The 22,073-nt window shown below is 40.4% G+C and overlaps 1 protein-coding gene and 1 long non-coding RNA gene across 8 annotated transcripts in view; one reads left to right on the top strand and one right to left on the bottom strand.

Moving 5' to 3' along the window:
• Positions 1-1,956: 1,956 nt before the first annotated feature.
• LOC310695782 lies at positions 1,957-6,689 on the bottom strand. Its single transcript, XR_014520229.1, has 2 exons — positions 6,584-6,689; positions 1,957-2,124 (listed from the first exon to the last, which is right to left on the bottom strand). It is a non-coding gene; the product is annotated as an uncharacterized lncRNA (long non-coding RNA).
• LOC310695512 (SITS-binding protein-like) overlaps positions 6,430-22,073 on the top strand; it is a 33,035-nt gene continuing 17,391 nt past the window's right edge. The window contains exons 1-8 of one of the 7 annotated variants that reach the window (XM_083480145.1): positions 6,430-6,524; positions 9,357-9,515; positions 11,276-11,346; positions 13,793-14,014; positions 16,626-16,797; positions 18,322-18,529; positions 19,469-19,619; positions 21,129-21,332. In XM_083480145.1, coding sequence (XP_083336271.1) covers positions 11,299-11,346; positions 13,793-14,014; positions 16,626-16,797; positions 18,322-18,529; positions 19,469-19,619; positions 21,129-21,332 — 1,005 coding nt within the window. In that variant the 5' untranslated portion in view covers positions 6,430-6,524; positions 9,357-9,515; positions 11,276-11,298. Of the gene's footprint in view, positions 6,525-6,985; positions 7,066-7,085; positions 7,611-7,786; positions 7,902-9,144; positions 9,516-11,275; positions 11,347-13,534; positions 14,015-16,625; positions 16,798-18,321; positions 18,530-19,468; positions 19,620-21,128; positions 21,333-22,073 lie in introns of those variants that run through there. The other 6 variants (XM_083480143.1, XM_083480142.1, XM_083480144.1 and 3 more) reach the window with 6 other exon arrangements.

Raw genomic sequence — 22,073 nt, 5'->3', positions numbered from 1 at the left:
TTGCCCACAGTAAACTACGGTGTTTGTGTGTTGGGAAGGCCACATCTTTCTCAGTGACGGTGTCCTTTTAAAGGAATCTTCCCCCACCCACCAGAAGTTTGGTCATCCCACACATCAGAGGCTGCGTACACATTACCAACTTAAAATGCATTCAAGTCATTTTTTTCTCAATTTGGATCACAGCTGGCTTGCAGGGAACTGCATCAAAACACAGTCTTTCATAAGCAATGACAAGATAGATAACAGGATAGATATGGATCCCTGTTTAGGGAAGTTTTTAATGGTTGATCTTTTACTGTGTTTTTAATATTTTGTTGTGAGCTGCCCAGAGTGTCCACAGCAACCCAGTCAAATGGGCAGCATATAAATGATAAAAATATTATTATTATTATTATTATTATTAAAACACTAGATGCAGGATAAATGGGAGCATGTAGACAGTCAGTGTCCAGTCCGTGGAAGACACTTTTGTTCACCCTGGCTCATGGCACGTTCTTGGAAACAGGAGACCTAGGTGCTGTGTTAGGTGCTCGTTTTAGTTTAGATATGCAGCTTTAACTATTTTTATTATTGCTTTCTTAAAATTTGTATTTCATGACTAAGCTCCAGTGAGAGGAAGAGGAGTATAGAAACACAACAATAATAAACAAGAGTAAAAGGGAAATCAATCGCAACCAACTCTAGATAGGATGGGGAAAAATGGGATACAATACTAATCGAGTGGTATAGTGTCTACAATATATGAAAAGTATTTTAATAAAAACCAATACCAATTAAAAACAACATCTGTCTCTAATAATGTCCGAAACAAAAGAAGTGCCAAATTAAAAAAATGTGGAACTAGTAAGTATCCACAAAATAGTTAGCATAGCTCATAAACTGTCACAAAATACACAAGAATGAAAAGAAACGAACCAACAAAGTTAACAAACATAACCAATGTGTTTTGACCAAGGTCTTCCTCAGTGGTCAGAATAAAATAACTATAGTTCAGCAGATAGTAAATCAAATATTGCAGATGCAAATCACCAAATAGCACCACAATCACCAGTTAGAGGGTTTTGTTTTTTTTAAAAAATGATAATGCTTATATAGCCTCAGTGCCACTTACAAATGTATCTGATAAGCATGCAAGAAATAATTTGTTTTCCTCCAAATGGGGCCTCAGAACAAAGTATTCAAATGCTATCTGGCTTGTAAGCCTTCAAGGCCCTGAGCTATTATCTCTATTCTTAGGACTTAATTGAAAACACTGTTCTTTTAACCATTTCAAAAGCTCACACAGGCATTGCCACTTATAAGGAAACTTCACATTTGCAAATTCCTCACTTGGAGGAATATCCCCAGTATTTGTGCAAACATTAAATAAATCCAATGCACATGTGCAGCACATGTACAGATAGATAACATAATGGCCGATCAGGATTTAAGGTGAATTACACATTCTACCTTGTCTGTAGCATTATCACCATCCAGCCAATCTCCTCACTGAGGTCAGTTTGTGCTTTAGTCTTAAAGTTGTAGATCCAAAACAATTCCCTCTGCAGTCACCTTTGATGTAGCTGGGTGCCTTGAGCTTTCATCTTTTCAAGCAGAATCTTAAATCCTGAACGTTATGCCCATAATCAACAAAAGGTTTGATTAAAGGAGCTTGCAACCTTTGTGTTCTAATACAACTTTTATGCTTACAGATTCTGACTTTAACAGCTCAAGATGTCATGTCCACATATACTTTATGGCATGCACAAGTAATGGCACCCGTGTGTGTGTGTGTGTTCAGCAGTATTTCTTTTAATTCATGCTGTGAGCTGCCCTGGGTCCCGCACTGTGAAAAAGCTGGGATAGAATAAACAAATAATGTATATACTAATACAAACACATTGAATTGTATGCTAGCAATAGCACTTTTAAATCTTGACTTTTAATGCTTTACAAAAGTAGCTACAGTATTTAAAAATTTTATTTATATGTATTGGTCACAGTATTGAGGATCAGCAGACAGGTCCTATTATCATCTTGTGTCTTGGACAGATCACCGTGCTGCTGCTCCCAAGCAATATTCCTGGATTCACAAAGAGATTTGAGGACATTTCTATGACTTCTGTGCTCCAGCAGGTGGTGTTGCTAAACCAGGAGGTTAGGAGAAAGGCACGTTTATCATCTTTCTGCACTGTAGTGCTGGGATAGACTGGTTGCTGTTTCACTATAGAAAACAAAGTACACAAAGTAGACTATCAAAACTGAATTTGTGTAGAAATTAAATGATGCATTACAAATGATGACACTTTAAAACCCTATGGGTGGTAAGACAATTTTGTCTGTCTGTCTTTCTGTCTTTCTGTCTGTCTGTCTGTCTCTCTCTCTCTCTCTCTCTGTGTGTGTGTGTGTGTGTGAGAGAGAGAGAGAGAGAGAGAGAGAGAGAGAGAAAGAACATAATTTCTTGCAATACATTTTGGTATAAAGCATCTTTTTCAATAATCTTTTTCACACTAGCAGTGTTGATGGAACGATTGTAGAGTTCTTAGACAATTATTTTGAAACTGTATAGTTTCAACCTGAATATTTGGAAATCAACGACAACACTATAAAATGCCAATAAACCTCCTTGACATCTTTCAGAAGGGGAACAAACCCAGGTAAGTGCTGCACCCCTGGAACTTCTCACATTGCTCAGAGAAATGGGGTGAACAGTATGAATATACAGCTTTTGCCACATAGATATAGTGACTAGATCTGCTCCAGCCACCATCATGTGAGCAGTCTTGTGCCAGACTTGGCCATGAGGGTTCAACTGGAACATTTTAAAGAGGCAGAAGGAGCACGATACCCCATGAGTTTCACTGATTTGCATTAAATTAAAAACAGCATTAAAACGAATGGATAAGCATCAGAAGCCAATGAATGGCAACAACATTCAAGGCTGATTTACGCAAAGCTGGATGGGAGCCAAATGCAAAGTTCTCCACATGATGAAGCAATGGTGGGGTTGGGTACAATGCTAAAATGTTGACATGCCTTGAAAAATTGGGCATTGGATGAGCACTAAAACAATGTGCCCATGTACAAAGAAGGTGTTTCAGCACTTATCTAGGGTTCTGTGATTTGGCCAGGCTGGTTTTTTTCTTCTTCCCTGCAAGGCATTAGTATTTCATTCTCATGTATTTATTTGTGCTGAAAACTGATGAGGCATAATGAGGGACATCATGTTCTCTCTTTAAAAAAAAAATTATGTCAGGCTCTCAATGTGGAGGAGGAATGTAAAATATCTGAAAATATGCACATCAGCAAGTTCCCATTTCTTTCTCACAACACTGAGCCTATTACAATAAATTAAGTTATATCTCCCCTTTTTTGTACATTCTGCTGCTCTTCAGCGCACCTGTCAAACCCTCCTCCCATTTTAAAAAAGAAAACTGGTGTGAAATCTTGAGTGCCAATATTCTCACAGAAAAAGCTAACACCGCAATCCTTGGGAGACGGCCAAAGGGCAGGCTTCTAAATCAGAAATGCTCAGTGACTATCCAGAGGTCTCCAATGACCATTAGAAAAAACACACGAATGGAGAACTACATCACCTCGGTCTTATCCACATTTAACCTTTTCCCCTGCTCTTTCCAGGCATAGGTCTGTGCTTAAAAGCCCCATGCCTGAGTGTGGGTTTCGGGTGTGTGTGTTTTTGCCCCAGAGTTTTCCCCACAAAAACCCACTCCTTAGGCACTCATTTGGAGCAAGCATCAATTTAGGTTTTAAGCGGATTGCTGTTTGCTCTGATTGAGTTTAAAGAGCAGATTCAGAGCAAAAAAAGAAAGAGGGAGCTGCTTCGACACATAGCTTTAAAGCACGGACCATGCCTAGAAAGCACAGAGGAAAGGTACGTAAGTGTGGATAAGCCCTCACATGCACTGGGGTGGTTAACACCAGCCAGCAGTTCCAAGCTGTTTAAATTGGCCTTATTTATAATAATTATTGACATGGACCTGTAGAGGAAGAATTCATTAGATCTAAGGGCTGGTAAGGAAGAACTGGTGCTGTTTTGCATAGCGAGGCAATCTAGAAGGTCATGGGGCTTGAGGGAAAATGTGTTTGTGAATAAGTTACAAAAATATATTGGGAATAAATGTTTTAATTTCACATGGAGGTTTTGTTTTGTTTTGTTTTGTTACCTAGTGTGTCAGCCTACTAATGGGACATATCAAGCTAAAAAGTCAATGCTATATATCTATGGAGAAGCACCAGTTTGACATATTTTGATTGGTGAACCAATGACAGGCACCATTTCCCCAAATCTCTGTGGACCCTTTTTTTGAAGGATAGAACTTGACTGTTGTTTTAAGACTATGATTAGATTGTAGCCAAATAGTCGTGATGAATTATGGTAAATGTAGTTCAGAATCTATTAGCTCATAAGCATTTTCTAACTGCTATGAACCATAAAACATATCTGAGAGAGACGTGAGTAAAGGAAACCCTCAGAAAAAACAATAGTGACAATATAAGAGTGTATGGGAAACATTTTGTTATATAGCTGCGTGAGAATTAAGAATATAATGATGGCACGAGGACAATCACATCTTAAAGAAGAGGTGTCTGATTTTATCCAAGATAAATACAAGATGAGATTGAAAGAGAAGGCAGGCCCCACTCTAAGAAATAAGAGAAATGCACAAAATGTTTTTCCTTAGTCAGGTCAAAGGAAAGCCATTTTTCTTGGCCACAGAAGGTAAACACAGAAGACCATTCAAGGAAAATATAACAAGATGAAGTGCCATTTTGAGCATGCTGCAATTTATCACGGGTAAGGAAAATATTCTTACTCCCCCACTCCTGCCCTCAGGGTGAATGTGTTTCAGAGGGATAAGAGCTGGATTAGGGATGAGAAGAGACATTTAGGCCCAACATACAGACTGAAAATGGTTCCCTAATGAGGAATCATCGTAGAACCAATGACTTTCCAATCATAACCAGCTCAATGACTTTCCAATCATAACCAGTCATAGAAAGGGAAATACATCTTCTTCCCTGGCTTAGTTGCAAAGTGGTGACAGTTCCTAAACCCAGGAAAGGTTTGTTAGAACCATGCAGCTCAGCTGGTGCAACCAACTTAGCCTCTTCACACACTGAGTTTATCAGCTGGACTGGGGGAGAACACTAGGCCTGAATACCTATTTCCTCCCAAAGTAAGAGAAGTGGGCATAGCTAAGCCTGGCAGGACAGCTCCCTCTATGGAATTAATGCATTGATTATACTTCAGCATGTTAGTTATATGAGGCTGGTTATCCCATACAGATAGCAATAATGCAATAAACTTTGGGAAGCATTGCAGAAAAATTGAATGATGTGTTGAATGACCTGGCCAAAACAGCAGCCTGGAGGGCCCCTAAATCAGATTGCATTTAACTATCCCATTATCATCATGAGCACAAATCGTAATGAATGCAAAATAAAAGGGGCACCTATTTATTCTTTGAACCACCCTGAGACCCCCGGGTATAGGGCGGTATATAAATTCAATTAATAATCATCATCATCATCTAGAGGGCCCCTGCAAGCCATAGCAGTCCTAGCAGGAGTATTTTCCCTAGTATGATTTATCCAGGTATTTCTGTAGATTTTCCATAGTATAAAGGCTTATTATTTTACTTGCTCATCTATTGCTCTCTGACATCCTACTTAAATTTCACTGTTTCTTATCGCTACTTGAAGACCTTCTCATTATATATTACTAAAATATCACAGCAAAAGAATGCCTTTCCCTTCTTCGTATTTATGTACCCTTTGCATATTTGTCCAGTCCTATTCTATCCACTGCTTAGCCAAACTATGCAATTAGGTCTTTTTATTCATCCCTCTAAACTCAGCATGTCTGCTCTTTCTGCAGTCAGCCCAATGCTTTTCTTGGGATAAGAAGCTGCGGTTTTGCATGCGGGAAAGAACATACCGGGCAAAGAACTTCTCCTTCTCTCTCTCTCAAGACTTCAAAAGATGCCTTCATGCTCCACACAGCCATTGCTCAGTAAGTTATCAGGAATCAGATATACTTTGTAAGAACATTTGTAGGGCATTGCAGACCCCAGGAAAATCCATGCACAACTCAACAAAGACTCCTGTACTGTAAACAATGGGCTGTCCGATGGCAGAGCAAGAGGAAGGCAACTCATACAGCTTATTTTTCTCTTCCTTTCTCTCAGTGTGGCTCTCACCAGTCTACCCTTCCTCCTCAGCCACACCCCTCTCCCTAGGTCACACCCCATGTCAACTCCCCTTTGCACCCTCAAAAACTCAACTGGGCAAGACTAAAAAAAGCTCAACAGCTTTGGCAAAAAAATTATGAAAAAATGGCAACCCTTACAAGCCCCACTCCCAAATGTACAACTTTTCCTCCTCCCTCCCTCACCTGAAGCATATTCTGTTCAGGACTTCTGTTCATCTCACTGTTTGGAAGAGACTTGCAAGATCGAACGAAAGTCCCATCCTTTTTCCCCACATGGCCAACTAGATGCCTATGGGAGGCCTAAAAACAGAACGTGAGCACAAGGCCCTCTCTTGTTCATGATCCCCCAGCAACTGACAATCATACTACTACGTTTTTAAAGGACTTGTTCGGATTAATTAGTTAGTGCCTTCTTTCACTGAGGGTGGTGCCTCTAACTTTGAGATATTGGTTATCGTTTTCAGTTTTTCTTTTGCTCTCAGGTGTCCTTTCCCATAATATGGCATGCAGATGACTATGGCTGCCAGGCCTACACACAGCCTGTTGCTCCCAACTACTTTAATGGGATTTAGGTAGCCTAACTGCAGGCAGGACTGCAGCCTCTGAACCAATTTGATACATTGCAGTTCTGCTAATTTAAATCCTGGCCTGCATTTGTCTATCAAATCCAGCTGGGAGCGTCAGGAACTGGGGGCCTCCTTGGCTACTTAGGGATGATGAAATTAGTTGAAAGGGGAAAGCAACACAGAAGGCAGTAAAGGCAGGAATGTTTACAAGGCAGGCTTTATTGGCCAGTTGCTGTACGCCTGGCCTCAGTTAGCATCTGTGTGGATTAAGGAGCAGGCCCTTTAAATGTATTTATCATGAGTTAAATCTGATACGAGCTTTCGTGCCTTTGAGTTATAATTTTCCCTTCTGTTTTCATGTTTTAGGTCTGACTCTGGTTCCTTGTATGCTAAGCCCTGTAACTATTAACAGGCAGTTCTAAGGGGATTCCATTATACTGCTTTTGAAGAATATGGGGTTTGAACCTGAGGCAATCTGCTGTTGAAACCTTTAAAAGCTTATAACCTCCTGAACGGGGAGATGGAGGGGAGAAACTCCAACTACTTCTCTCAAAACCTGCAGTCTTTGAAATAGCAACCATCAGGTGTTGGAATGAACAGATGGCAACAGTGAGATAATTCAGAGTTTTAGATGAACCTGAGGACATACCTCACTTTCAATGAGCACCACTCTAGAATGAAAGTGAAACACAGCTTTCTTGGAATATAGGACTTGGAAATCCAAAGCTGAAGCAAGCTTGTTTTCTTCTTCTCCAAAGCGTAGGATCCGAACATATGGATTTAAGTTACAAGAAATGAGATTCTGACTAAATATCAGGAAGAATTTTCTGATGGTAAGAGCTGTTCGACAGTTGGACAGACCTTCTTCGAAGATAGTGGGCTGCCCTTCATTAAATGTTTTTAAGCAGAGGTTGGATGGCCATCTGTCATGGATGCTACACTGAAAGGGGTTGGACTAGATGTCCCTCAGGGTCCCTATTCTACAGAATCAATTTTATTATTCTACGGGGAACAACAAAAGGAATAACTTGCACCATTCTGAACAAGCCTTCCCCCTGAATTCATCATCTGGCTCCTGTGTTCATCATCTGAGGCTCTTCTCCATGTGACCTCCTCCAAGTGAGGTGTGAAGGGTTGCAAGATGAGAACCTACATTTTCAGTGGTGGCTTACCATTTGTGAAATGCTTTCCCCAGGGAGGCGTGTCTGGCAGGATCACTTTCTGTTTTTAGGTGCTGGGCAAAAAATAAAAATTACCCAGGCTTTTGGCCATTTATTTAAAGGACACTTAAGTATATTTGCAGCCACTTCTTTTGCTCATCTATTTATTGGAGTGGGTTGAATTGAATCTGCCCTTTTATACATATTACCAATAAGCATTTTAGCTTGTTTTTTTTGCTCATTTTTATACTTGGTTTTAATGTTTGTCTTGTATGTTGCTTCAGGTTACTTTTGTGAAAAAAGTTAAATTATTATTATTGTTCCTGGAAAATGATTCACCTTTCATTTGTAAAAGGGCCAACTAGAAGCCTTTCCCCAGTGCTTTTGCTTGTTTATGTTTGGGGTGTAGTTAACTCTTTTAATTTTTTAAAATTACCACACTGCTTCTGACATGTGTATGTTAAGTTACATATCTGGTCACCATTGTAGCAGCTTTGGTCATTTGTGGGGTGTGAGCAAAAAGTAAATGAAGGATCCAATCTTTCAGCTTAAGTGCCATGTTCCCTGTAGCAAGGTCAATGTTGTCATCTGAGAACAGCAACTAAAACCAAAGAATTGGTCATGAAACTAGATGCTGGAAGAGCTTGACTTGCTAAGGACACCCCAGAATCACTGGGTCCTGAGAATATTTCTATCAAGCACTATCTATGCTTTTGACGTATTAGTCTAACAGTCACAGGAACATTGGAAACTGCCTTATGTTGACCATGTTGACCACCTAGCTGCATTGACTGGCAAAGGCTTTCTAGGGTTTCAGGCAATAGTCTCTCTGGGCCCTACCTGAATATGATGGAGATTGAACCTGCATGGAACTTGTGTGCTCTACCACTCACCTTTGATAAATTCGCTCTGCCCTTCAAAGGGCTTGTCAACAATGCTTCAGCTGGGTCCAACCTCATAAAGATTCATAAAACATAGCTACCACTACCATGGGCTTCATCCACTGGAAATCTTGCAATTATGTGCATATACGGTAAATACATATATAGACTTGCAACTCTACACAAGTAGAAATGTCATTGAATAACAATACACAATCACTTAACTACAGAGTAGTTATCGTACCTCAGTAAATTGGTGCAATCTTGCCTGTTCTTTGACTGTGTGTTATTTCTGATTAGTTTACTGGGATGCATAAAACGAGTTATACCATATCTGGCTAGCTTGGATGAGTGGGTTTTGTCTTGGGTCTGCTGCTCTGATGTCTGGATCAGGATGACATTATCATGGCAACCTTTAGGATGTCACTACATGGCATCATCACTTCGAACGCACAATTGTTCAATGGTATCCACCCACAGCTGTTGTTGATGCATTTTGCTCTGAGATCAGCACTAACCTCCTGTTTTTCTTCAACAGCTTTTCCAAGATTTTTGCAAGCAGTATTTTAGAAGCCTTGGATTACACAGAACCAATCTGTCTGAGGAACAGTCACATCTACTGCTTTGTATTTTTTACCGTAGCTTCTGGCTTCTGCCAGGAGAAATTGCTGATCTTCCAACAGCTTACAAGAAGAAGGTAAGGTTTATTTTACTGGAAGTCTATTTAATTGAAACTGGAATAATCTGGTAATGTTTCCTTCTTAATTATTTGTTGTTACACCACAGAATGCAGAAAAAGAAGTGTTCATTTTTTCCATCTCTGTTTCCAATTGTCTATAGTCAGGATGTGCTAATAACCACTTTATGTGCTAATAACATACTTTACCCTAACAATAACTATCACTGTAATAATTATGATGAGGAACACACACCAACTTTCAACAATTTTTTTTATAAAAAAAACCATTCACAATATTTTAAAAAAATCAATAGGAACATAAAAGACTACCTTACACTAGGTCAGATGATTTGTCCATCTGATTGTCTATTCAACTCTAATGACCAGTCTTTCTCATTTTAACCCTAAAGTGGATTAATTCTTTTTATTATTATTATTTCTGGGCACTTTTCTAAAGACTTTCTTCAGGAGCTACAGTTCTAGAACTATTTCCATTACTAAGACCTTTCACATTCTCAGATGCAAACCTGCCTGACTGTCTGTCTTGAAGACATCAAGTACCTTCAGAACTACCTTTTCATTTATTTATTTTGCTATTTATTAAATTACCACCCTTCACCTGAGGATCACAGAGTGGTTTACAATATACAAACACAAAAATACACACCGTAGTGACAAACAAACAAAAGTAATTCCCACAAACCTACCTGTCCAATAATCGGAGAGATGGTATGGTGGAGTTGTTATAGTGGTAGACTAGGACCCGGAAGTCCTGGGTTCAGATCCATACTCACTCATGAAGCTCACTGGGTGATCTTGGGTGAGTCTTTTTGAGCCTAACTGCCTTATGGGCCAGCATTCAACTACCTTGTCCCACCAGCACAAGTATTTTTTTGCACAATGGAACTTCCCTCTCTCCCCATGCATGCCTGGTGGCCTCGCCAAACCTGTTCCAGAGGATTAGGGGGAGGGAGCCCCTAGAACAGATTTAGGGGGTGCACAGGGGGAGGAGAGGGGGGGAGATGTTCCATTGCACAAGCAGAAATCCTTGTGTTGACGGAATGTTCCCTTAGCACTACATTGGATTCTGCACAGGGTTGTTGTGAGGATAAGCAGACGTGGTGGAGGTGATGGGAGAAACATGTTCACTTCCCTAAGCTACTTAGAGGAAGAATAGGAAATTGAATGGAGATAGCTGGCTTCCTTAAAGCCACAATTTAGTCTTATTGTTTATGAGAGATGAGAGGAATCCAATGCATTCATAACAAATGAAAACACACTTATATATCAGACAGCAATGATTTATTGTTAAAACACTCAATAAAAGCCTTCGAGTTCCTCGTAAACAGCTGGGCCTTGTCCTTTTTCTTTTACTCTTAACCATGGGTAGGCAAACTAAGGCCTGGGAACCAGATCCGGCCCAATTGCCTTCTAACTCTGGCCCGCGGACGGTCCAGGTATCAGTGTGTTTTTACATGAGTAGAATGTGTCCTTTTATTTAAAATGCACCTCTGGGTTATTTGTGGGCCACAGGAATTCGTTCATATATATTTTTTCAAAATATGGTCCGCCCCCCCCCACTTTAGATTAAGTTTATGACTGACACATGGATCAGAACCATCTGGGGTCAATAAGACTTTCTGGATGGCTTTGCATTATGTTTCAGACTCAAAGGCTTCTTTGTCATATTTCCTTAATCCTTATTTGCACTTACTGGCCCTTTAGCTGTTGTACCATGATATCACCTGCTAATCAAGTGCTATTTCCTCCCGCCGCAGGAATCCAGTTAGCTCTGGAAACAATGCCAAATCGCTGCTCTGGAACCTTGATCGGTTCCCTTCAGTTTCAGGTGAGTCAATTGCTCTGGGACTGATTTTAAACTTCGGTGGATTAAGTAAGCATATACTGTAGCTCATTTGTATACTAGCAATGCAGTCTGATCCATGTTTTTGCATGCTTCGAAAAGCAAACTGTGCATTCATGTAAATGGCCAGCATGCTGGTGCACATTGCTTAGCAGTTTCTGGGGTGCTCCTCCCCTGCTGCTGTGCCATGGACAAAACAAAATGTCTTGTCATGTTGTTGAAATCCAGACTCATGGTTTATTTCTTCCAAACTGAGTGGTAGCCAAAGTTGGTTCTTGGTTTACCACTTGTGGTTTGTTTGGAGAAACAAGTCACAAGCCTGGGTTCAGACAGCCCAACAAACCAGACTTGAGCTTCTTTCATCTATAGCATGATGGTAGCAAGCGCAGGAATGCCACTGGAACTTTTGAGCAGGGTTCTACACATTAGAGTATAGTTTCCTTCAAATTATTGTTTGATGTGATGTTTGAACTGCGAATTGTGTTTATGAGGCCACAGAGTGGAAACAAGTTGTGATAGAACACTCTAAATGACTTCCATGAATATGGGACTTGGAACTGCCCAGTTCAGGTGTTTGTCAGTCCTGGTTCTGGCAGGTTAAAGAGATATGTGAAGTTATAAAACTCCACCACATTTAAAGCTGCTGGTTTTTATTGTGCCATTCTTGCCTTGCCTTAATTTATTTTGAAAACAGTGCTTGTGGAGGAAGAAGCATTCCCTTTGGCAAACCCTACTCTCTTTGGGAGAGGGTAGTGTTTGTGCCAAAACTATTTTCTAAGCTCTACCTGAAAGCAAATGAAAACTAGTCCAGATCTTTATGTCCTTCCCAGAACTTTGATTTGGAAAAATAACATTTGGAAAGAGAATGAATTGTGTTCTTTGTTGTGTAACCAGCATAGCTCTTTCAGTTGAGCTTATCTGGTTTATATTAATGAAAAGCTGATCTTTGTTGGGGTTAAATGGAATATTTTAAGTAAATATTTTTCCCTTTGCAAAAAAGCCCTGAAAGCTAAAGGTTCTGCCTCTGTCTTTTAAAATTAAGAAGTGGTTAAAAAGAGTGAGGGAGAATCTCTAAAACTTTGGGGGTTGTGCATGTGGGGGTCTCTTCATTAGAAAATAATTTCAATTAAGCTGCCATCCTAAAACAGATTTATCAGGGTGTTATCCCTGTTAAACTTACTTCTGAGTAAACATGCATAAGATTGCACTGCACGGCTCCTAAAAATAATATAGAGTGTTTAATGCACTCTGTGTGAAATCTGACCAGAGCCAAGAAGACCAAATACATAACGATATCTATTGTGCATAATGTAACACCGTGACATCTGACATCTGTAAAGTATTCTGTCCAAAGACTCAAGCCCTCACTAATGTAAATGCTAAAAATTCAATTTGACATTCAAGGACCCCGTGCTTATTTACATCATCAAAGATTTATGATTAACACTCTTCAAAACTGTGATAGCTCAACAGAATATAATAAGACATTTATTATTTCAGACTCCTGGCTTGTAATTTTGATTTGGCAACCATATTCAGGGCTAATAAGCTTTAACGATGCTTTCAAAGTGAGCTGGTCGTCTGTGGGTCCCTGTTACAGTTTTGGGGGCTTCAATAGGTTGAGTCCAAACCCAGAAGTGGAGCTAGATTGACAGTTTGTCGTTTCTTATAACACAGATGCTTCCCACTTACCTGTTCTGTGAGCAGGCTGTCTCTCATCTAGGATCCAGGGTCTCGCTGCGTATGTGCGCTTCTATTAAGCTATGGACAGAGTTCCTGATTAGGCACAGTCCGACAGGCCAAAGAAATGTCATGGCTCAAGGACCTAGGACAAATCTGGCAGGGGCAAATGGATCTGACACCACACATTTGCAGCTATATTTTGGAGGCTTTCTATGCTGCTAGCGCAGAACTGGCTAGAATCACTTCCCCAGACTTAAGTCTCTCTTTTGAATGTAATGCAGTGAGAAGTGCTGGGAAAAGCTTTTAAAAGTTGTACCTTTCCCCACTTCTTTTTTGTTCTCTCCCTCCCCTGGGCAGGGATAGTGTGAAGTTACTCATGGACAGCAGGGGGGGAAGAATCAAATCAGAACTGAGCTTCCTGCAAAGCTCTAAAAAGGGGAGAGCTCTGTGCCTTGAGAGTCCTTCCTAGATCATTAGGGGGGGAAATATTCTTCGTGTGAGTAAAATGCCTCACAATCGTCCCAGGAACCCGACTCCAGTTCCAGAGGTGACGTGGGATTCTGGGCTGAAGGAAATGAATGAGACCTGGAAAGGAGCAATTGCCTGCCTTGGGGTAACTGTGTTCTTTGTGATGACCATTGGGATTATCTACTGGCAAGTGGTGGATCAGCCAAACAAAAATTGGATCCTGAAAGGGAACTCCAGTGGTCTTATTTGGGAAAGAAAAGCTCATTCCCTCATCCTGCAGACTCTGAGTGAGGACAAAACTTTCCTGGAGATTCACATGGGAAGACTCTCAGATGTGGAGGTACCTTTAATGAAGAATCTGTGTTGGATAAACAAGACGGAATTCTGTTACACCTGGGAAGCCACCGCACACTTGAATATCTCCTTGGAGTCCAGCCTTTCTTCCAACACGGAGTGCTACAGCATCGGTTGGACGCCTCTGCACTGCCAGGTTAAGATCCAGGTAATGAACTATAGCCTCAGTTTATTTCACTAAATATTACGCTCATGTCGCATTCCCAATAAACTTTACAGAGTGTGAACATCAAAACTGATAAAGATGCCAGTAATATCCATGCTAATCAAAACAAGCATTGACATCTTAAACTTGGTCCTTGCAGTAAATGTAGATCTGCATTTTTTGTTGTTGCCTATTTATGAAAATCTTGGTTTTTTAAGGTAAAAGTTCAACCCCCTAAAAGAATCTCCAGGATCCCTTGGCAAATACCAAGATATTTGCACACAAAGACAAAATTGCAAGAATACAAAAGTAAATCAGCCAGCTAAATCCAAAATCAGTTCTATCTCTGCACCATTGTAGTGCTGTGTATAACCAGAGTGGAAGAAACACCTTTCTAAAAATGAACCAAGTAATACCTAAAATCATATCGGTCTCTGAAAATTGCAAGCTAAGAAAGTTCCCTTGCCACCATAGTCATGACATAACTTACTATTATTATTATTTATCATGGAATGACAGCGGGTGTCTTCAAAACAGCTTTTTTTCTGTGCTCCAAAAAATGAGGTGGGGGTGCTTTATAATTCTTGTGAAAGTAACAAATCTATCTGCGCCGGCATTGAAATCTAATAACTGTGTTTCTCTCTGGATATACTGAAAGCTGGATAGGAGTGTTTTGGTGTCCCCTGCATGTATGAACTTCTTCAACAATATAGGATTTGGGCAGCAGTCCCAGGCATATGAAACATCCCACTGAAATGTGTGGGATTTTCCTCCAAGTAAATATGTTTATGAGTCAGCATTAAACACATATTTTATGGACAGGATTTTGCAGCAATATCTAGAAATTTATTTATTCTTGCACTTGGCTTTTCAGCCTCAACCATCTCAGGATCTGAGACAGGTTAAAAAATATTTATGTGGACCTATTGGCATATAAGAAATTAGAACAATTCAAAAGAATGTGATCCTAAGATGACATACTTGGTTGGAAGTAGGGGTATTTTCTTGAGCGATGTAAATAACTCTCTTGAATCAGGAATGCACCACTCATTGGCAATGCTAATGCGGAAATGCTTTTAAATAATAATTAAAAATAAAATAAAGATACATTTAAAATACAAACAAACAGAATGTACATTCCAGCCAATTGAGGTTTTATTTTGGAATTAAAGACATAGGAAATGCAAAGCTTGAATGAAAACAGCTTTTTAAATCAGTGGGTGATCTGCTTACTTTGACTATCTGACCTATTTTTGCTCTCAATGCACAGCATATGCCTTGTTTGTTTTAGTGTACTGGTATGCTAGCAGTACCTGAAAGAAATTCAAAATCTGTGCAGTTATGTTTTCTATGTAAAATACAATTTTTAGTTCAGGATCTTGGGGAGGAAGAGGCCAGTTAGCATAAACAGCTCTAATTAAACCGCTCAGTTTTAAGCATGAGGCTCACACTGGGTCAAATTCTTTGACCTCAATTAGACATTCTGGTTCATGCTAGAATTTCTGCAGATTTTCAAAAGGTTTAGCAATCATAGGAGTACCCTAATCAAAGTCTCAAAAATGAAGCCAAGCCTTTTTTCAGAGATTCATAGATTGAATTGAAAGGACCTTGCCATAGCTTTGTGTTATCATGGTCCCATAAAGACTAAGCATATGGAACAAAAGACTTCTCAGTTGTACAATAATACGGAGAAACTCTTGCACTGATTGCATTAGGGGCTGAGAATGCCCAGGGAGCAACATTCAGATGCATATCAAAGACTAAGTAAGAAAGAAGTAGAGAGTCAGACTGGAAACATGCATTGTTTTTTAGGAGAGTTCTAAGTGATACAATAAAGGCAACTTGCTTTTGGTCTACACAACAGGCAGGTTTCTTTTATCCTGCTGTCATCCTGATCAAACAGACTTTTTGGAACATCCTCCACATCTGCCAAACCAGTCGTAGCACAAGTGTGCATGGTATAATCAGTTATGCTCCTTTCCCTCTACTCAGGGAAGGCAGGGGGGAACTGACGTCCAGTTTTGGTTATAAAATGGGAAAGCCAAACCAGAATTAGCTTTATTAAATATATTTCAAGACAACAATCTGGATTTACATAATAAAGAATTAATGAACCACTTATTACAAGCGTAAAGACGCAACAAAACCAGACACTGGAGAGACATTTTTGGCACAATGATAGACAATTGGTACAAAACAGTTTGAGACATATGACTAGAAATCTTCCCCTCATTAGTGGCTGATCAACCTTACTGTGTAAAGGAGACGACATAAATGTTAACCCTGATGCCTTCAAAAACTCCAAAATCCCCTTTGAAATGTGTCTAGGCTTTCATCTAAGAGGCCCTGTGCTATTAGCCAGTGATTATGCAATCACATGGGAAGTAAAACTTGCTGATGTTGATCTCATTTGTTCAGTGGAAGTAAATGCTTTTAAAATGATCTGGGGCAACCTGAATATTTGAGTAAAAATAACCCCACAGCTGGGTGAATAAGGTTGGAGCAAGGACAGGTCATATGGGCACAAACATGTACCCTTGCATATTTTATAGATTTAACCAAGGCTATTCTTCAAAATTATACATTAGTTTTTCTGTAATATTTTGCTTTCTAGGACTGCTTTTCCATGGTAAATATTTCCTGGTATGGAGGAGCAAGTGTCAGCAGCCAGCATTGGCCTCTGAACAACGTGAGCATCAAGTCCCAGCCGTTCATTATCAGCAACCTCGCCAAAACCCCAGCTGCTTATGGCTCTGTCTTAGAAAGATATTTTTTGGGATCAACTGGTAAGAGTTGCCTTCCTCGCTTGATTTCCCAACATTGTTGACTGTAAATAGCTTTTCTATGGCTTTAGTCTTTTCTTTTCTTTTTAATACAGTCCAACTGAGTGAAAAATTAAGAAGGTAACTAGGGTTATATCTTCTCCAAGAAAGGTGGCTAGCTACATCAAGTACCTGCCTCACTGATACAGTGAACAGAGAGTGATGTATCATACCTTAATAGTTGGATGGCCATGGACTCTACAGAGGACAGTCCTCTGTTTGAATGGCTGTCTGGTCCAAATCTAGTTTTAAAGAACCATAAGAAGGAAGAGTGAGCAGGAGTCTTCAAGCCGTCCACCAACACAGGTCACCTGGCCACATTCTTTCCCATTACAGTGAGATTATACATATATAAAGTAGCATATGCAAGTTTTATGCAATCCCGTGCCCTCTTTTTTGTTGACGCAGTTCTTCTTTTTTGCAATGTGTACACAACCACCTTACTAGTGCATTGTGCCGCAATGGTTTCGAATATTAGCTTTTGATGTGGGAATTCCTCTTACTTTCTTTTCTTTCTGAGGAACAGCTCTAATTTGCCTTCCTTAAAAAACAAAAACTAACCTAACAAAAAAGAAAAGGGAAGATGTATGAGGAAGGATATGCCCTCCCCGCATCCCATTCCTTTTCTACCAGTGCATTAAATCCTAGTACATTAGCCCCAGGCACATAAAATTTGAACTGGTTTGTATTCTAATTTGTCTAAAATGTCTACACTGGCCAGGCAAAATTGCTAGTCAATTTCCCTTCTGCACCATAGCTCACAGTAACTTATTGACGTGTAACATTAATAGCATGGCAATATTTCAGAAGACATGTAATTGCCACTAGTGTACAGAGCAGGGATTGCTAACATGGTGCCCTCCAGATGTTGTTGGATTCCAGCTCCCAACAGCCCTAGCTAGCATGGCCAAAGGTCAGAAATGTTGCTAGTTAATACGCCAGCAATATCCATGTCTCTTTGCCGTGTTGCATTTTAGAAGGACAGGGAATGACTCTTCCTAAAGGAGGATATACCACGTCTCTGGGCTGAGTATCACCCTATGAGGAGGATTCTCTGTCAGGATCAACAACTTTGGAAGGCCGGGCTGTGTTCAGTTTGGCGATGCTTCGCAAGTCCATGATTAAAAGAAGAAAAAAGATCTAATTACATTGATAGTATTCAATCAGTTACGAGATTTTGATACCTAATTATAGTTATTAGACATATTATGCAATAAGTAAACAACAGAATGTTTACGATCTCAGCCATGAGCAATATAACTCGCAATCTCTACAAGGCTTATGTGCCTTTGACAACAACAAAAAGCAGAGTTCCTGATTTATGCCGTTTTGTCATCATCTGCACAGAAATGGAAGTGAGTGAGTTCTGATTTCTCACACTGGATTAAAAAATGATACTGGAATTTCATCAAATGCATGACAAAGTAAAGCACAGTCCTAACTGTCTGATTTCTTTTTTATACCTTTGTGTTTTTGTTATCTCTAAAGGAGTGACAGTGATGATTGCCTCAGACATACCCATCTTCCTCTCAGTAGAGAGGAACAAACATTTTTGCCTTGAGAGTACCCTTGGCGTCAACATGGCATCCCTGCAGTACACAGTGTGTGTCAGTCAAAACATCACGTCTGCCCATCAGGAAGTGGGAAGCCAGCTTTCAGGACATCAGCGGAAGCTGCCAGATACTGACATACTAAGGTAAGAAAGATATCAGAAAAGTGTGGTCTGACATTAAGCACCCCACCAGCTATAGGGTGGCAAGATCTTAAGGGTATGGGTACACGCAAAGGTGTATAACAGAAATCCAAAAAGGCAGACTGTAAAATAGTAGTCGTTGGTTTTGTTATTCCTTTTATATATATAACCCACTTTTAGGTCCAGTGTTATATGGTTGGGGCAGCTGCTCCCAGTCACCAGTCTAGCAGCTGCATTCTGAATTAATTGCAGTTTCTGAGTCACCTTCAAAGGTAGCTGCACATAGAGTATGTTGCAGTAGGGCCAGCCCTGATTAATATTATACTATGAACCTGAGAAGGGATTCGGGTAGCGCTGTGGTCTAAACCACTGAGCTTAGGGCTTGCCGATTGGAAGGTTGATGGTTCGAATCCCTATGACAGGGTGAGCTCCCGTTGCTCAGTCCCAGCTCCTGCCAACCTAGCAGTTCGAAAGCACGTCAAAGTGCAAGTAGATAAATAGGTACCGCTCTGGCGGGAAGGTAAACAGCGTTTCCGTGCGCTGCTCTGGTTCGCCAGAAGTGGCTTAGCCTGCCACATGACCCGGAAAAACTGTCTGCAGACAAACGCCGGCTCCCTTGGGCAGTAAAGCGAGATGAGTGCCGCAACTACTAGAGTCATTTGTGACTGGACTTAACTGTCAGGGGTCCTTTACCTTTACCTATGAACCTGAGAAATGGAATCAAGTGGGGAATTTGCATATCCTATTAAACAGGAACATAAGTTTTCTGCCGACACGAGTCCCCTCCCGTTTTAAACACCTGCAGGCTTATACTAGATATGCTGGTTTAACCCAGCTATTTTAGTTTTGTGACTTCCTTCTCATCTTGAAAAACCTGTGGGCTGGATAATAAATAGGTGTTAAGCTCAAGCAAGGCTTCTTTCTTTAACTACACCAATACAGGTTGCCTGTCTGGAGCTATTACAGAACAGCAGATTCTGCTGCCAAGGTGGAGCGAGGATTAAGATATTTCTTCAACAGACTGCAAAGGCATCACCTTGGGGAGGGGCTAATCACGCTCAGTGAACTTTCCACAGTGCTACTTGGTAATACGGTATGTGCATCTTTGGAGGCCATGGACAAGCTGCAGAGCTAGAGGGCAGCATTTCCACCCACCCTGTTAATTCCTCAAATATATATCTTTCCCAGCATTCTGCATTAAATTGTTATAGCTAAAGTATCACTTTTCAAAACCTTAGCCAGCAAACTCCCATTTCCCATGTACAGGAGTGTTTTCACAGACTTTGACAACAGCTAGATTTGGTGTTTGATATCACCAGACAAATAAAATACAGAGTCTAGTTTTTCAACAGGGGTTTTGCACAGCTACTTGGCACACAGTTGTACACACACACACACACACACACACACACGTGCACCAGTAGTCCAATATGTCTAAGCATGGGAGGCAATTTTATAGATGCAAACCCACAAATACAGGTGGGTTTTGTGGGTGCACATTTCAACTGGGTTCTGGGCCATTGTGTGTGTGTGTGTATCTCGATTTGATTATAATAAAACCTCAAAGTGTTTTTTTAAAAAAATACAAAAAAATTATTATACTTGTCTTAATTCTCACAAAACTTAATTTTTTTATCATCCATATCCCTCTGTTAGATTTAACCCCAATGAAATTGGGAATTGCGGGTAGATGAGCAAATCAGCCTATTTTTGATCCATGTCAATTTCACATACATTTATTCACATAAATTAATAGTTAAATACTGTATCTACTTAGGTACATGTTTTACCACAAAATATGTATTTGAATACATGTTTTATCTAAACATTTCCCCCCAAAACATCATTTTTATTTATTTATTAAACTGATAACTATATTGCAAAATTCAGGGAAGTGCAAAATCTGAAGGGCAGCTATGTTCTGATTGGTATTTTAGCTTGGTAAGTGTGTATTAGGTCAGTTCACTTGCAGACCAAATAATATTTTTGTCCATCCCTAGTTGGGACTGATTCCTTAATAGATTCCCATTAACACCATATAAATGTTATTGGACTATCTCCTATTTGAATCTATCTCCTATTTAATCTGACATTTTAGATAGCAACTGGTGAACTTAACTTATTAAGGCTTAAGCTAGTGGGGCTCCTATTGGCATTCCATCTAGGCTCTAACTAGGTCCATAAACCCTTATCTTCTACATTCCAGACCATTCACTGGAATACTGCAGCATTGTTCAAGCCAAGGCTATGTGAATCTTGTGAGTGGAAGCTCCATCTAAGCCACTTTGACTTTAATTACTGCTTTAAGAGCCTTTATAGCTGTTACCAGCAGCAGGACTGAAGAGCTTTTTCAAATTATGCCAAACCCGGTGTGGTGTGCCTTTTTAAACACACACACACACTACTTCCTGCACTTCTGTTTTTTTGTGCTGAAATATTAAACAGAAGTAGGGTAAGATTTCTTGGAGATGTCATCTTGAGACCCTGTTAAATAAATAGCAGAGTGTGTTTTGCTGTTTAGTCTTACCTTCCAAACATTATAGTCCCTGGTCCTATGACAAAATCCTTGTCTAATGGTGCACACTATTCTCTCTTCTTTCAGGAACACAAGTTTTTACCTGTGATGAGACGAAAAGGGTTGCATAGTCCAAGGCTTGCCATGGACTCCTCACTTACAAAACATCTAAAGCTTTCCATAACTGTGTCCCCTTTTGCAAGCATCAACTCCCAGCTTTTTCAGATGTCTCTACAAGAAGGCAAAGAAGACTTTTGGCTGAGCCGCCACTCTGAATCTGGTGACTACTCGGTACAATTCCCTAATATCACCTCTTGCACTTGACCAATTACATCTAGAGGTTCCTAACCTGGAAGGAACCAGTAGGTATAAGGCTTTCTCGGCTTGCTCAACATACATTAGCCAAATGAGCCAAAGCACATGTTACGTCAGAGATGCGTGATTGGATCCCCCCAGTTGGTAGTACGTGAGACTCTTAATTGCAAGGTTGTGGGTCCAAGCTCCACAATGGGCAAAAGATTCCTGCATTGCAGGGGTCTGGACTAGGTGACCCTCATGGTACCTTCCCATTCTATACCAGGGTTGAGGAGCTGTTTCCAGCCTGCGGATTTGATGTCTAGGTCCCTCACCCTGCCCCCTGCTGGCCATTCTGACAAGTAGATGGGACTGCCCACTTGTCATTCAGTTGGCATCACAGTGAAGTCAGGTGAAGTGCTTTATTTTGCCTGGGCAGTTTGAAATCACACTCAATGGACCAAGACACAGGAGTCTGCAGGAGCTGACAATAAGTTGAGTGTTTGCACTTGCAAAGCCCTGTGCCTTTGCAAGCACTGCCAATTAGCATTTTTCTTCTCCTGATAGCAGCTACCATGACCCCTGTTTGGATGGAGCCCTGGTAGGTGACACGGTAGGAAGGGGGTCTTACCTTCCTTCCTTGTACCAAAGCCTTGATGCTAATTACCCTCCCTGAGCTGCAGAGGCACAAATAAACAATGCAGCCATAGAAAGGAAGCTATATAGAGGGGAAACCTT

The sequence above is a fragment of the Podarcis liolepis genome, assembly GCF_965112155.1.
Source record: "Podarcis liolepis genome assembly, chromosome: 1".
In the NCBI taxonomy this organism is placed as follows: Eukaryota; Metazoa; Chordata; class Lepidosauria; order Squamata; family Lacertidae; genus Podarcis; species Podarcis liolepis.
Note: the sequence above shows the minus strand (reverse complement) of the source record. Positions and strands in the feature narration are given on the sequence as shown.